The sequence below is a fragment of the Orussus abietinus genome, unplaced genomic scaffold, assembly GCF_000612105.2.
Source record: "Orussus abietinus isolate OABI.00-Male unplaced genomic scaffold, Oabi_2.0 scaffold98, whole genome shotgun sequence".
Lineage (NCBI taxonomy): Eukaryota > Metazoa > Arthropoda > Insecta > Hymenoptera > Orussidae > Orussus > Orussus abietinus.
In genome coordinates this window covers 236,537-253,590 of record NW_019394383.1, presented here as the reverse complement: position 1 = coordinate 253,590, position 17,054 = coordinate 236,537, and the positions used below count along the sequence as shown (strand labels likewise).

At 35.8% G+C, this 17,054-nt stretch overlaps 1 protein-coding gene across 1 annotated transcript in view; it reads right to left on the bottom strand.

Annotated features, from left to right (window-relative positions):
* Positions 1-10,035: 10,035 nt before the first annotated feature.
* The window catches only part of LOC105698912 (calmodulin-like), a 193,760-nt gene continuing 186,741 nt past the window's right edge, over positions 10,036-17,054 (bottom strand). Inside the window, exon 6 of the mRNA XM_023432105.1 lies at positions 10,036-10,118. Coding sequence (XP_023287873.1) covers positions 10,036-10,118 — 83 coding nt within the window. The remainder of the gene's footprint in view (positions 10,119-17,054) is intronic.

The window sequence follows — 17,054 nt, the reverse complement described above, 5'->3', positions numbered from 1 at the left end:
GCATTGCAATTGCAGTTATTTCTTATGTGCAAAAATATTCCATTTATTTCGTTACATTTTGAGTCGCTCGAATAATTGAGAGAACACGCGGGGCCTCTTTAAAAAATTGTCCAGCAGTATTTTTTCTTAACAGGGTCATTTCTTCCAGTTACGGAACATTGATAAGGTGATACGAAAATTTTGTTATTCCTGGCCAGTTGAGCGGCTCCTTGTGTAATGGGGAACGGAATATTTCCAGAAGGAAATGCAGGCTACGACTGGGCTATCCCATTGTGCCGATTTTTTACAACCGCATTATCGCGAGAGCATCCATCAAAGGGAATCCTGTTTCCTTCTTAGAGAGGAAAATAGAGACGTTTACCTAGGAGACTAAGATCTTCCCTCCATTCACGAACTTCTCTTTCATTCCGTTAACCGTTTCCTTTTCCGTCCAGAATGGAAAATTGCCCCTTAACAAGGATTTAACGAAAATTTCCATTTAATTTAGCACAATCTAAGGTTTTCATCTGAAGTTTGTTCTCAAAACTTCAGAGATCAAACCATTTAAGTTCTAAAAGAATCGTTACTATATGAGACCTATTGAAGCATAATTGAAGTGAATTTCTTTCAGTTGCATTAACTCACCATTGGTATTAAAATATTAAGAAAAGTTCTTTGCAGACATAAAATAATACACATAGACGATCATGTTCGGGTTTTGTCCCAAACTGTAATTTATTTCCCGTAATTATGAGATCAGTTTACGAATCATAACTTCCAACTTTCGGCATTTCGTGAGTTTATTATATAGAGTTATGAAATTAACAAGAAAGAAGGAAAATTTGGATTTTGTAAGAAATTCAGACTTTTCAAATCAGTGCACAACAATTCCTATCCGGATGTTTTTTATTATAAGCTAGTTAATGAAACTCTGTATTATCTTCATGTCTCTGCAAAACGTATTTTTTAGCATCTTGTATTGAACATAGGGTTTATCGTTTGACACAATTTATTGTATTAATTGACCGTTCAGGACCTAAGGTAATTATAAATAAAACATTATAAATAATTTGCAGACCATTTGCCGAATGAAATGTCTGCAATATATGTACGCATATTACACAATAAATTTGAACAAAAATTCGGGGTAAATTTGTCATAAATGGTTATAACGATATATTTACCGCGTACTCAAGTCATATGCCAGTTATGCCATAACCGACATTTATGAACTGAAAATTTATGGACAATTTAACAGGAGCTTTAACATCATTCCATGACATTAATTTGCGGATATTGTATGAAGTTAGTTAGTTAATGCTACAAATGTGAGTTAAATATGACGTTGCTCCATGTTCCCATGGCTCAAGTATTAAGGTGAAGTGAAACCCCCTTCAAATCAGTCGATTCGAATACAACACTTTTTTTTAAGGGTATTAGATCAAACTGTCCGAAACTTTGACACGTCACTCCTGATCATTTAAGAATTATCCCGACACATTCAAAATTTGGATTTTTGGAAAAAAATTTTTAACTTAGCCCAGACCAGAACCAAAATAGCGTCCACCTCTCATATTTCGATCAATATACAATTATTGAAAGCTCTGATATGAAAAACGAAAGGGTCAGGACAATTTTACAACAATGTAGAACATTCTGGTAATCGATAAACTCGCATTTGAACGAGATAAAGGTAAAAAAAGTGTTGTATGGGCTTCTATGCTAAAACGATGGGAATACGAGGTCTTGGCGTGAAAATTTAATTGACCTGGAAATCACAGATGGCGCATGGTGTGTCCCTCTGCAGTCAATTAGGGCTCCAAAAAGCATGAATCCAGAGGATTTCTGGACTTTTACTTCGATTTCTTCTCATTCATTGTACGAAAACGACAGGTGGAGTATGCCATTTGATACAATATCCAATATAATTCGACACAGCTGTCAATATTAAAACGAACGTCGGCAACGTAGGCATTTAGAAAAATCTTCTTTATCGACGTCGATCAAGTTCCTCGACGTGTTTCACTTCACCTTAAAAGTGTGCTAAATCCCACGGTAATTTCTGAAATTCTTAGGAGTTGGTGATATTTGAAATTGAAAGTTTCTCAAACTGTGATCTGGAAACTTGGGAGAGTTTCACGCAAAACACATTCAAAAGCATGCGCAAACGGCACCGAATACTTAACGCCAATCATTCAATTTCTGATCTGATTTCCGAACAAATCTTACTTCAATTTTATAAATATTTATGCTTGGTATTATGAAAGTACATCACTAACAATGAGTCAAAGCCACCGTCATTTTACCGAGGCGGGATTCGCCAGTTGCCTGAGAGATGGCAAAAGTGTATGGAAAATGACACAGACTATTTCGATGATTGACGGAACATTCGTTTTTTGTGAATAAACACTAACATCATGCTAGAAAGGCCTCGAACTTACCGATATATCTGGCACGATAAATAGACCACTTCCCTAGTAGCATAGGATAATTTCTAAATATTTCTTTGTAGTCTTTGTTAAATATCTCAAGCGACAGATTTTTTAAGATTTCTTGTAGATTTCATTCGAAGACAATTGAAATATTTCTTGAAAATCTCAATGACATATTTAGTTTCAATAATTTATAACNAATTCAGACTTAATTTGAATAAATCGATTTTTTAAAGAAAATGCGTGTTTTCGTTTGCCCGTCAATTTGACGGATGCTCGTAGAAACAGGTATATATAAAAGGCCCGTAAACCTAGTGTTAAATAATATTGCAATTGTGTAAACGAGGTTGATATGATTCGAAGTGTCCATTGAACCTTTTAGATTAGAGAATATCATCTAAGAAGAGGAGAAGCGATATTTTAATAATTGTTTAAATCGTTAGATAACCATCTGATTTCGAAAAGGTTAATTTGCAACGCTTGGTCATCGGCGAGGGAAATCAAATGAGAACTCGTATCAATACTTCATTATAATGAATAAATAATGTAACGAACGATAAAGTGGCCACGTGTAATATGCTTGCAACATTACGATTACTTAAACGTAGCGCCATTTCAATAAACCATCTTAAATGTTTACTATAATACTTTTAACTTATATGGTACTATATGTATTATTGGCTTAACCATTCTTACCGTAGCGATCATAATGATTACGTAGTATTACGAAGTAAAAGGAATATCCATTCAAATTCACGAATTAAAACATCTGTCTCCAGTTACACAATTCAAGGAATAAAACTAGCGATGGGCAATCGATCGATATTTCAATTATTTCTTACGAGCCGTCTTTTTACCCAAGGAAAATATACATAATTGTGTATATTAATATACCGTATTTCTTAGTAAGTAATTGAATGAATAATATTTATATATCGAGTCAAATAAGAAAGGATGTACATTTCATATGAATATGAAAAAACAAGTCTCAATTATTGAAGAAAAATGTTGTCACCCTGTAAGTAAGAAAAATATACTTCATACATTACGTTCCTCGATTAATTCATATTTATGCTAGGTTTGAGTTTGAGGATGTTCTCGACAACGTTACACGGATAGTAATACACAAATAGGAGCACTGATCCTCATAATTGCCTGATTTATACGTGATTTAGAAGGTTAATAATATTTTGCAAGATTCATGTATTTAACGGTGTGTAGCTTTTGAAAAGAATTTCAATTATTTTGTGTCTTCTAGACCTGCAGTGCGTTTAGATTAAGCGATAAAAACGATATCGGAACCAAATTCATGAAAATCCGGAAGTGACAGCTAGAATGACAGCATTAGTCGCACGATAGATGATTTGATTAATAATATTTCAATTTAATGAAAATTTTAGTTTGATTTTCATATTTAGACTTCGCTTAAATTATTAGGAAAAAGGAAGTGTTGACGAATCACTGTGATTTACTACAAAATTTGCTTTTTTAAACGTGATGCGAGAAAGCATTCTTGGGTTATCTAACGTACTATTCCTATTAGTAAACAAAGAAGTATATTCATATATTCAGAGAACGAATCACAACGATGTATTTTACTTGATCTGAAAGATGGCTAAAGTGATGGCAAGAAAAATATATAATAATAATATAATTTTCCATCATTTCATTACTCAAGAAAGTATCATTAATTTTCTTTTCCTTTTTAATCGATTGATCAACCATTCCAAAGACGTCAGTTACGTGCTTAGAAGATTTACATATTATTCTATATAACAAGGTAAGTAATTTGATTGTACACCGAGAGATGGATATACAGTTGCGCTAAAAAATGGATACTGTAAATACGTTCAAGAGTGACGCATCTGAAAAAGCTTTATCGGTAAAATCCCCAAACAATGAAGCTTCACAAATGGTTAATTTTTGGACGGCGAAAACCCAAAAGGTTAAGAAAAGAGATGGAAAGAAGTTATAATTGAATCATATGAAATTAATTGAAATTTATCTTTCCCAGTGACAGTGAATAACTTAAACGATCCATCCGAATCGTATCATAAGTTGCTCCAGCCTCTGGATCACGTTTGTTCTGGACGAAATATATTAAAACATCAAAGCTAATTAACGGTCACTTAAAGATTGAAGCTCATTAGATTGGCCTGGAAAAATTGAACGGCAAAATCGAGCTGATTCCGTCCGGTTAAAGATCAATTTGTACTATTCGAACAGATACGGTGCGGAAACAACGTTTCCTGTAATACAAACATCTTTACGCATGAAGCAAAGAAATTTTGCAAGTTCAAGAATTCATTGTAATGCCGTAGAGTAAAACAACAAAATAGCTATACGTGTCGTTCTTAACGCAAGATACATGGGAAAGCTCGGTAGTCATACCTTGCGAATTGCTGGATGGAAGTGTAATTATTCCAACGTAATTAGGAAATTGGATGCCAAACCGAATAGGAATCATGGACTAAATATATTACTTCCGTATAGCGATTTAATGTATTCGAGTAGTTAGGTGTAGATACTTTATAAGAAGAAAAACTTGCCGGAGAGTGTTTGTGTTTTTCGACGATAGAATGTTATAATTTAAAATCTAAACAGAAAATATTGCCGTTCGATATAGGAATGATGGCCAGAAGTTCGAAAAATTTTGACCATACATTTTTCTCCGTGTATATTTTTCTAATGCGAATGTTTATATTTAGGGAATGGGACCAATTTAGACAGGTTACGTACTTAATGTCGTGGTTACGTACTAAATGTCTAACTTTGAAGGTAATAACCAATCATTGTCATAATATCTACACGAGACAAGCGATGAAACAGTTACTTATGTACGAAGTTATGGATACGTCTCAGTTTAAAATACGTTACAGTGTTCATAAAAACGTGTGCTCTGCCAATAAGCGAATTCGAGCCACTAGTTACCCTTGGAGTCTTATCGGCCGCAATCGGTAGGTTACCAACCGGCACTCGCGGTCTACCTTATCGGCGGCGCTGATTTCAAAACTTGTGCGCTCTGCCGTCGCGCGGCAGCACTCGTTATTTCCTACTTGAAACTCCCAAGAAGATTCCATTCTTATCGAAACGGCGACCTTGCTTTAGCAATTCAAAATTCTGATCCGCTTTTTTGCTCGATTTAACAGAAAACAATGACTGTACGTGATCTGTGTCGGGAAAGAGCTGATACCGTAGTTTATATATTCGTGTGCGCAAGAAATGCTTTTTAATCGACTATACATTTTGACCATCTCTAAGTGGCAAGAGATCACTTATAAAACAATTTCGTATGCACAGCATCGCTGCCACAATATTTAAAAATGACCGTAGTTTTTGCTCCTGTAACTGTTTCACGTCATAAATATTTTCTTTGTTATCTTCTTTGAAGCTAGTGAATGATGCCTTTCGTTCTTTAGAGTCAAATGCTGCGAAGTCATAATAATATTTAATCCTACATGCCTCCAAATGTGCAATGATCAGAAAATGGGTCGCAGGTGATTACAATTATTCAATTTCTTCGCGAATATTATGTATTAGACTAAATAAAATTAGGGCTAAGGTACGCAGCGCATGTATAAAGAACTGAATACGTGAGATGCCCCAACACTTGCCTTTGAAACATTTTCTTTCCGAATGCACGTAATTTCATTCTATTGCAATAAATGATGGCTCAATTGGAAAATTCTTTCATGCGCTACACGTTTATAACGCTTTCTTTATATCGCCACTTTGTTCCGGGACGTATTGGATAATAGAAGCTCTAATTTCACGATCGGATCAAGTGTAACGTGAAATACACCTAGCAAATTAAAACCGTTAATCTCTAGTATAAGTAAATTATTAGACAAATGAGAATATCCTTCATTATAAGGAACGAATAGCTCCGACCGTTTCTTTTCTAATTTAACTTTCCGCTATGTCGAAGCGCGGGGAAATGTGGAGGGAATGTAACGCTGTTTACTACTTTGTACAATTTCATTTCCTTAATGTTCGAAACTTGAATTCAATCACTTTTGCGACATCGTAACTTTTATGTTTCAGTTGAGTGTTGCATCCCCACTTTGTCCGTGCCTTGGAATGGTCTTAAACGTCGTCACGTGCGCATGAGACCAGAATGTTCACTTGCGACCAGTTTGCAACGTGATTGTGAATTTTCGTAAATCTTCAATTCTACTTACAATGACATAGTTTGTTAATTACTTTTTACTAATACCGTCCATATGTAACTTGTTTTGCGTTATAGATCCGATTGCCGTACAGGTAAGTTCAGCGTTTTTAGTTCGAATATTCGAGAGCAAAACAAGAAAAAACGTTTCTGAATATATCCAATTTGTAATTTGCATATTTAAATATTCTAAGCATACCAATAGTAAAGTTGTCCACTGGGTGTATTCATTTTCTTGTGTGGTACCCGAGAGAATGCATTCGTTAGGAAGGCGGATAGAAAAAAAAGAGTAACGAAGAATATACACGGTGAACATTAAATTAAATCGGACAAATTTTTCGGAAATTATCCCCAGCATTTATGTTAATATGATTTCCATTGTTATTTTCAAGGGTATTTTATATGTACCGTATCAGTGGCGTAACAAAGTTTGTCTAACTTCTTATGTCAAGATAAATATGTGACTCACATTTTTTAATATACATTAAGAACTATTCTCGCCATTGTTCAAATTCAAAATGCTTAAGAAAGTAATACCCTCGACCGGGATATACATATACATTCGGTAATATTCTCAATTAAATGCGAACGACTACAAATTAATTTTACGTTTTTACAATATAATCAAATCGACTGTAAATATAATGAATACAGGATTAAGAAATATTACCGTTATTAAGTTCTCAAGTTGTGCTGTTCTATTTCGTTGTTTATTTGTACAAATTTGATAATATTAAATTGCACTCTAACTACATTAAGCTTTTCAAGCCCATGGATTATCCGCTCTCTCGATGGTTACGCCACTGTACGGATTGTTAATTATCGTACATTTATATAAGAATAGAAATATCAAAAGGTGATCACGATTTTGTAAATTTGTTGTTCATTATTTTGTAACGGTTGAATGAAATGAAATATAGAGATTGTTGTGTCATATTGTTCAGTAATTTTATAACATATAATTTAATAACTACAACATGTGATAAATTATCTGAAACTATCGATATAAGTTATAGGAATAATTTGCTACTTTCGAACAAGTGTTTCTTCGTATATCAAATCATTCGATATTTTTTTGCGTTTTTCGATTCTTTTAATGAAGAAAATTCACGCGTGACTCTACTCAACGTTGAATTTTCCATGCATGAGTTTATATAAACGTTCACAAATCAGTTGGCCAAAAAATAAATTGAGCAAACTGAAAGTAAAAACTTAAATGGCAAAGATACAGTTTGTTGGCTTCAAATGCAAATTTAATAAGGTTTTCATTCATTATACTTTTTCTCCATACGTTTTCTCCAGATTGTAATAATAATTGCAGATTCTAGGTAATTTTAGGAGTTACTGCCGATGGAACAAATAAATTTATCCCTTATCAAATTTCATCACCGTCTTAATGACCGATGGATTATACGTTGCAATTCAGATTAGTAACATTCGCCATCTTCTTGAATGTATGTAAATATTGTGAATTTATGTAAATGTACGTGACTATTTAATTGAAGGTGGTCATAGTACATATATGCATATTCTATGATAGCAACTTAGTTTCACGCACTCAAGGTGATGGAAGCTATTGTAAGAATAAGGTAAATTGTTATAATTAAAATTGATAAATAAGCCCTGTTAAAGACCGTAGTATATAGTTATATTTTAAAAATTATAAATTTTCCTCTTTAGTCTTTATCATTACGACTTGATTTTTTTATTAACTCAAACAGATTGTTGCCTTCTTTTTATAAGTTTAATATTAATCAGGTTATTTTCGTAAGTAGGTAATAAAAACTATATTACTTACTTTGTGAAGTAATATTTTTAATAAGAAATCTATTGTGCGTATGTATAATATTTCCAAAAAGGAAAAGCATGCCATTAAAATCTCAATATTTAATACCGGTGGTACCGTAACAAAAGTCACAATGTCTGCAGAAAGAAAATGTTTTTTAATGTTGAATAAATGAAAATACTACATTTCTCGGCATTGTCGTTTGTCTCTTATTAGCGAGGAAATAGTGTAGAATTCTATTTTATGTAAATTTATTGTGTTGTTCTTTATATATGGCCAACACTATATTGCCTTATTTATGTTAATATTATGGTTAACTATTTATTATATCATAAGAATACAATAAGAAACACCGACGTTAAGCTTTTACATTAAATAACATGAATATTTACTAGCCTTTCATCTGTTTTGAAGTCGATTTGAAAGGTTTTAGGAAGAAAGTTGAGCGATAGATGATATTAATAAGTAAAAGCTATTTTGCACGAAGGAAATAGTGTAGAAGTATATCTTATGTAACATTATTGTGCTGTTATTTATACATGATCAACACTGCATTGCCTTACTTACGTTAATGCTATGTTTAACTCTTAATTACGTCATAAGAATCCATGGAAACGCTGATGTTAAGCTTTTATATTGAAAAGCATGAATAATTAGTAGCCTCTAATTTGTTTCGGTGATTTAAAACGTGTTCGGAAGGAAGTTGAGCGATAGACAGTATTAATAAGTAAAAGCTTTTTCGCGCGAAGGATATATTTTTAAAAAGCAACGTGGAATTAGAAAATAATTTAATGCTGTCGTTGGTGGACGTTTTTAAATAGATCACGGAATATTATCGAAATAGCATGATGTCTAATTTTAAAGAACCGGCTAAAAGTAGTAAATACATACTTTTACAAAATAACCATATTTACGTAACAACGAATTGAATTATACAGTTTTGGGGGTATTTCGATCGGTTAGGACAGGAAATACTGAACAAGTATATTAATGCGACATTCTGCTTCTTTACAGAAATGTAGATACGTGAAGTACGTAAATACCCACGAAGCGGACTGTATATCAACATGTTACAGTGAACAACCTTGTACTATTTATTTCGTTAAAACATTTAGAAGCTGTAACGTTTCTTTTCTTGCTCTTATCATGGGCAGATGTTACCGAGTTAATAAGAATTTGAGTGTGTTTAGATATTTGAGCTTTGATAAACCAATTTTATCAAATAGTAAATAGAATTATTAACGAGAAATTTCCATTGTACATTGTGTTGCACTAATGCCTCGAACATTGAAATATCCCATGAATATGCTTTCCTAATTTGATATCCCCTTCCACGGTCTCGAACGCATGGGACGATATTAGAATTGGCATAAGAATGATTTAAAGAAAAAATTGTGGAACCAACGGAACTTGGGTTTTCTCATGGCCGCCATGTGCCATTAGCCCCATGCCATTCTTTCGCAAGTGTCTCCCATCTGCAGAACAGATGACAATTTCATTTAGCCATTTTTCAACGCGACTAAAAACTCTTTGAACGTTACAAGTTTCAGCCATAAACAAGTTTACGGGAAGAACCGAGCAAAGCTTTTGAAACTTCGGCGAATGCAGTGCGTCGACGGCAACATTAAATTACTCTATCCGGAGACGAATTAGGGAGGCTGAATAAGATCTTAGTAGGCAGGAGACTGGGCGTCCTCTTCGTCGTCCTCGTCGTCATCGTCGATGCCAGGTTCGCCAAGAGCATGGACGAATTCTGAAAACAGCATTACGCTTCTTATTATTCATTCAGTAAAGGAATCATCCGAAGTTTACTAACTAGACAGAATACTTGTATACGGGAACATTTTTCTACGCTTTTCAACTAACGCTAGTTTTTTCTGCTTCGATGTAAAAGTAGACACAGAAATTTCGAACTTGAAGGGCTTATAGATTATATTAGAATGGCTTGTTGTTCAACCGATTCGAAGCTGAAAACACATTTTAATGAAACTCGACTAAACGTCGATTTTCAAATTATTTGATGAACAAAAAGTATTCATTTTCGATACTTAAGTGAAATATTTCAAACGTTAAGGGAGGACACTGAAGTTAAAGGAAACTTAAAGGATGTCTCTTTATATTAAAAAAAAAAAAAAACAGTTTCGACTATAGCCGATATAATTTTCTTATCTAAAATTCATGAAAATTGTGTTTTTTTAGTCAGTTATACGAGAATATTCCCTTAAAGCATTTCAGATTATGTTTTAATTTCTTTGTAAAATTGTTTTCTGGTGGAAAAAACACCAAGGGTTTCTTGGTGGGAAAAAAAAACTCGTTCCTGGTGGAAACCACCCCATTTTCCAAAGTCGCGAGTGTTCGTTTAATAACTGGGTTTCTTATGATTTCGTAATCGCGGAGGCAACCGAATACAAGTGGAAGGTTCACTAGTGGTCTGAAAAGCTTTTGAGCCTATCCCGGGAGCAAACCACCCCTGGGGCAGAACTCGAAATACACGGGATATAGAGTAAACATTCACGATTAGTGGGGACAAGTGAAATCTCGTGAAAGTCAATAATTGAAGGTATTTGCACTCATTTGGAGCATATTGTCGAGGAGAATAAGCACCTATTTGAAACCACGTACCGTAGAGACGTCGAGAAAAATTTCTTTTTCGTTTAAACTTGTATAAAATAATGAGTTCGATGAATATGTTTCGCACCGTTCACTTTTAAAGAGCCATACTTCGGTTAAAATTACTTTGTACATTTTTTTGAATTTATTTAAATAACCTACTTAGCTTCTCAATATTTTTTTGCTGTGCACGAACATATTTCTTGATAAACTGTATAGAGATTGGGAGTTTCTACGCCGATAGTTTTTTGAAAATGGTTGATTTCCGACCAGTGAGCGCGAAACATCTTGTTTGTGTATGCGTACTTTGGACGGTTGAGATTTTTGTACCCAGAATGTTTCTACTTTCACTTTCCTCCCATTATCCTTACGAATTTTACAAACAATATTGTGTGCGTTTCAATGAGAAACGGGCATTTGCATATCGTGTGAAATTTGTGGCACTCGACTGCGCTCTGACTCGTCCTGTACACTTCACCCTCGTCTTGCAATTGTCTGATTTCTCTTCTAGACGTATAATATACTAGAATTCTAATATCTGATAATAATCATGGAGAAAAAATATTAATTGAGCTGTTTCGTGAAGGATCTGTTATTTGCAACCAGATGAATACAAACGATTAGAATCGATATGTGAAAATGCGAAAATGGGAAGAAATCGCCATCGAATTAAATACGAGTATGTTTTTGTTTTCAACAAAACATTGTTCTTCATAAATTCTACTTCAATCATATTGAAATGCAATCGCTCCTGGCACATTAAAATAATCCTAAAAAAAATCTCTAATATCTTGTGCCACTCTTGCGCAGCGATTATAAGCTTTAAATGCACTTTACCTTTGATTATTGTTTTGTTGTAGTGAAAAATAAATAATACTTATTTAAATTATTCCACCTACATTTGGAATACGTCTTGTATATGTATAAAATACGTATAATATTATCCGTGAATAATATGTCCAGTATACGACTGTTGAACTTTTGAATATAGGCATACCATCTATTGAAACTTTTATTTATTGGTTTATTATACGTATATACGTCCGTGTCAGATATCTTATCACGTCTATTATAGATCTTTCTTATATATAATATACATACTTTATCTATATGGAATGTATGTTAAATGAAAGTGGAATGTTCAAAAATACATATACTATACGTTGACGGCGCGGACATTTGTACATGCCCCAGCACATTCCGTATACTTTTGTATACATCTATTACACATCTGAAGGTTTTAGCCATATATCCTATATACGTATACCATATCTAGTTGTCCGTGTGGGACCATTACATTCACACGTCCTCTAATTTGTTGCGATTCAATATTTTGAAAAGTCCTTCGTTCAAAGACTAGATAAACTATTTTATTAAATAAATCGTTTTGAATGTTTTATTTCCGTTGATCCGATACCGAACAATAGTGATCATCATAAAGCATTTTTTTTCAGAAGACCTTCGGGAGATCAGCCATGATTTCTTTATTTATGGATATACTTTTATAAAAAGAACATATCTTTGTTACGTCCTAGGAAAAAATACCGATAGAAAAATAAAAGGAAATGGGTGAAGGAAACACCTGGAGGCGAGTAAGCATCCGCGTAATTTAATATACTGGGAAAAATTACGTTTAACTTCGACCCGTGGCGCGAGACGCTGATTCAGGACCACGAGTCAGCATCACGTGCAGCGATTCGTAATGATTCACCATAAAAATCAGCGAAATCGATGCCCCTCCATAGGAGGTATCTTGATCCCTTCCCTACCTAAGGGAAATGTGAATTAATCAGAACACTTCTAATTGTAAGTCGACTTCCGAGTCGGACACGAGACGAGAGTAAGCACTATTTAAAAGCCAGGGTTAGAAGACCCTCATCAACGAACCCCTAGTGAATCAACTTTGTCACAAACTAGAGTTACGAAATGCCGTTGCGATCCTGCCTCGATCATTATCAAAAGATTAGGAATTACGTTATGTTTTCACCTCGCGTTTCTCTAATCCCAACATAAATATTTCCTACGTGCCTCTTTGGATTCTTTGGTGAATTTGCATGCATTGCATTTAAATAATTCAACGCGGATGTTGATATTCACATTTAATTTAATTATTTTGGATTCAAATTGCATTCATTACTAAGTTCTATTTAGCTTCGTTATGTCGCCCTTTATTTAATTCATAATTAACATTTCTAGTCGTTCATTACGTGTAATTGATTTCACTTAATTTCCTCAGTCCATCAGTACCTGATATTTTTAAAATGATTTGACGTAATTTAATGATTAGAAGTGTGTTCACTTAGTTAATTTGGTCTCAGTTGTTGCTCAATTTGTATTTGATTTCACTAAACGTCCTATATGCGAATTACAATCAATTCATCTATTTGGTTTAGATTTAGTATTTAGTACGTGACATTGATTCGATTACCCTTGTAAAATTAATCATTATTACTTTATTTATGATGGAAATAAACTGAATTGACTTTACCTTTTTATGGTCATTACAATCAATTAACGTATTTACCAAAAGTAATTGATTTAATTGCTTCTCTGGGGAATAATGGAAAATGATACAATTTTGGTATGAATTGACTTTACCTTCTTGCGGTCATAAGAATCAATGCACGTATTTGGCAAAGGTAATTGATTTCAATGCTTTCCTCGGTGGATAATGGAAGGATACCATTTTCGTATAAATTCGTTGTATTCTTTGTCAGTTAAACCGATTTTATTTATTTTTGTCACACAATCTTTGGTTTATAAGTCAGTTTTTAAAGAGTATGCTTTATGAGAAAACAAATTTGAAAAGAAGGTATATTTGGCGCAAGGTTTTTTAACACCAAAGGTGTTGTTTTTGTATATTTATTATACTATATATACTTTTTTAAATTATTCCACCTACATTTGGAATACGTCTTATATATGTATAAAATACGTATAATATTATACGTGAATAATATGTCTAGTGTACGGCTGTTGACTTTTGAATATAGACATACCATCTATTGAAACTGTTATTTATTGGTTTATTATACGTATATACGTCTGTGTCAGATATCTTATATGCGCTACTGTACATAATACGTCTACCATATATCTTGTTTATATATAATATACATACTTTATCCATATGGAGTTTATATTAAATGAAAGTGGAATGTTCAAAAATACATATACTATAGGTTGACGGCGCGGACATTTGTACATGCCCCAGCATATTTCGTATACTTTTATATACATCCATTACACATCTGAATGTTTTAGCCAGATATCCTATATACGTATACCATATCTAGTTGTCCGTGTGGGTAGCGTGACGCGCCAGCTTATGTTATCACGTTATCGTCTTTTAAAGGGGGCAAGTGCACGAAGGTCAATCAAACAATTGATTCTTAGCAGGTATATATTAAATGTTCATTTATTTTTGAAGGTTCTTGACTAAAATATTAAAGAATAACAGCTGTATGGAATTTTAATAAAAGGAAGTCGAAGCGTGCAGGTGGCCGCAATCACAGATGGAACGGCTACATTGTTCTTGTTGACCGCCGATTGGCTTCGCTAGTCTCTTCGATCTTCGAACATTGTGTATGCAGATATATATGTTACGTTATTCGCAATAGTCAGAATTGCCTACTGACCCAGATTGTGCCTCGAATTACATCGTGGGTGCACGGAAATGCCCATAATCGGTTGGGGGCGCAAGTATTTCTCAAAACGTTGATTTCTGAGTCGGTAGGCACTGCATAAAGTGTCCCACTTTAATTAATCCAAGCTAATATTTCGTAAACGGCGAAAGATAGCGAAAATTATTTCGGTAAAAAGTTGTTGGTTTCAAAGGGGAAAAGAAAATGCAGACCGTCGTGTTTTCATGATGATCACTCCTAGAAGTCATTTTTAGGTCAACATCATTTATTTTAAATAGAAACGGCTATTTTTTATGTCTAAAATTGATATAGTGTCAAATTCTGTGGAAAAATCTGCTAAGTGGAATTACGTTCTCTACGATGGGTTGTAACGGTGGAAGTATGTCATAAATGCAGTGGGATTGGCGCAAATGGATCGTACGATAGCCAATCTTTTTCAAAGGAAGAGCTCCTTTAACATCGGAAACCGATGGCACGGAGAAAAAGAAATCCGTTAAACTTAAAGGAGAGTCTGTAAAATGTACAGATTTCATGTGTTGAAATAGGGGCAGCAGATTGATTGTATCTGTTAGCATTATGGTAAATATCTTGTTACTCAAATCTGAAAAAATTACAAATAAATATCTATAAGGGTTACCATGTAAGTATCTGTAATACCCTGTGACGTTGCATTTCGGGGGGAGAAGTCACTAGATCAGCCAAGGCGACAGAGAATCACTAGCTCGGGTAGTGGGATGGCTCGGTGGACAGGGACGGTGAGAGCCACTGACCGTTTAAAAATATATTTTGTTTCCTCATATTGCCTTTTTCCTGCAAATTCGATTTATTTTAATTTGGGTCAACCTACGCGAACTGGAGAAAGCGCTTAAGAGAACCCTTGTGAATTAAAGGTCGGATGAATTAATCCACCTCGAGTCCTTAACTCTCATTCTAGAAGATAAAATTTTTGATCTCTAGTAAGGTACCTCGAGTTTGATTGATTTGGTCCCTGTCATTTATTAAATACTTGAAAGGAAAGGCATTATCGTCTTGGGTAGTCTCTTTCGGCGGTAGGCTACATAATTATTGTAATATTTCCTAATTGAATTCCTTTGCATAGCGTGAATATTTCAGCTTTTGGGAACCTCGCTTTGAATCTTAACTTGTAAGCGCGGCTGCTCTACTCGAATCGCGCAATACTCGACCGCCGAGGGTCGACTCAAAACAACCAGGGCTGCCGAAGCAGCGGCAAGGAAGGCGACCTGGGGGCACACTCCGGGATAACCTACGTATACAGCACCAAAGGATGGCGCCCTTCACCACCAGGGTAAACAGGAAGGGGTAGGGGTCGGACCTGCAGAGGCCGGTGGATGTCGGACCCGCGGGGGCGGGATGCCAGTTCGTCCTGACGGCGAGAAGACGTCCGCCCGCGGGGAGGAGTTCCCGGCCAGGTGCAGAACCAGTGGGCAGGAGCCCACCCGTCCCTTTTCGTGGTCGTCCTTGAGCCCTCGAGGAATTCGTCCGAGGCCAGATATTGGCGCGGCGGCCAGGTTAAAAGGTCCAGGACGACAGTGGCCATCCAGGGCGACCACCCGACAGAGGGACACCTGGGGTCACGACATAGATCGAGCCCCAGGTCACGCGGGATTATCACCCAGGACCATGACACCAGGACCACATTTCATCATCGGAGTGGATTCCGCCAACGGGGCCCGGCGGGGTCCTTGCAAGATGCCAACCCTAGTCCTTGCGATCGGCGCGAGATGGTTCCCGGCGTCGTCCCATCCCGGAATAGCGCCGACCCAGAACCTTTGTTCATCTGGATCATGCTAATTGGGCCAGGACAAGTCAAAATAGGCCAATGGGACAACGCAGAAGTCGCCAGAACCAGAGGAGAGGGAAGGCTATAAAAGCGGGCGAACCACAATCCGGCCTTCTTCGTCCATTATCTCTCGCATCAAGTACGCGTGATTGAGTCTCAGTGTCTCAAGCTGCCGTACCTCTACCGACTCGACCCAAGAAACCACCGACCATGTCCCAAAGAACATCCGAGGACCGCCACGTCGAGCCGCGGCCGGTACGCCGGACAGGCAATGAAGGTAACAGGAGCCCGGGCCTACACCTCGGGAATTCCCCTTCTTCCTTTCGTCAACGTTGCGTACTTATAAAAATGTAGTTATGCTCTGTCCGATCGTTCCTTAATCGACCGTACGTGTTTTCTCGTGAATTTAGGGATCCGGAGATTGGCAGCACACTTTCAGTTTAATTATCTTATTTATTAGCACTATTAGCACAGTGTCCATTTGTACCCACGTGTGTGTGATTTGGGCTACCTTTGTGTTTATCTGAGCGCACACGTGCATGGGAGAGTAAGCGCGCGCGCACGTGGGTAAGGGGTGGGGGGTTGGCAGAGCGTGGGTGGTGTGGTGTGTGTATTAGGATAGGTTGGGGGGGGG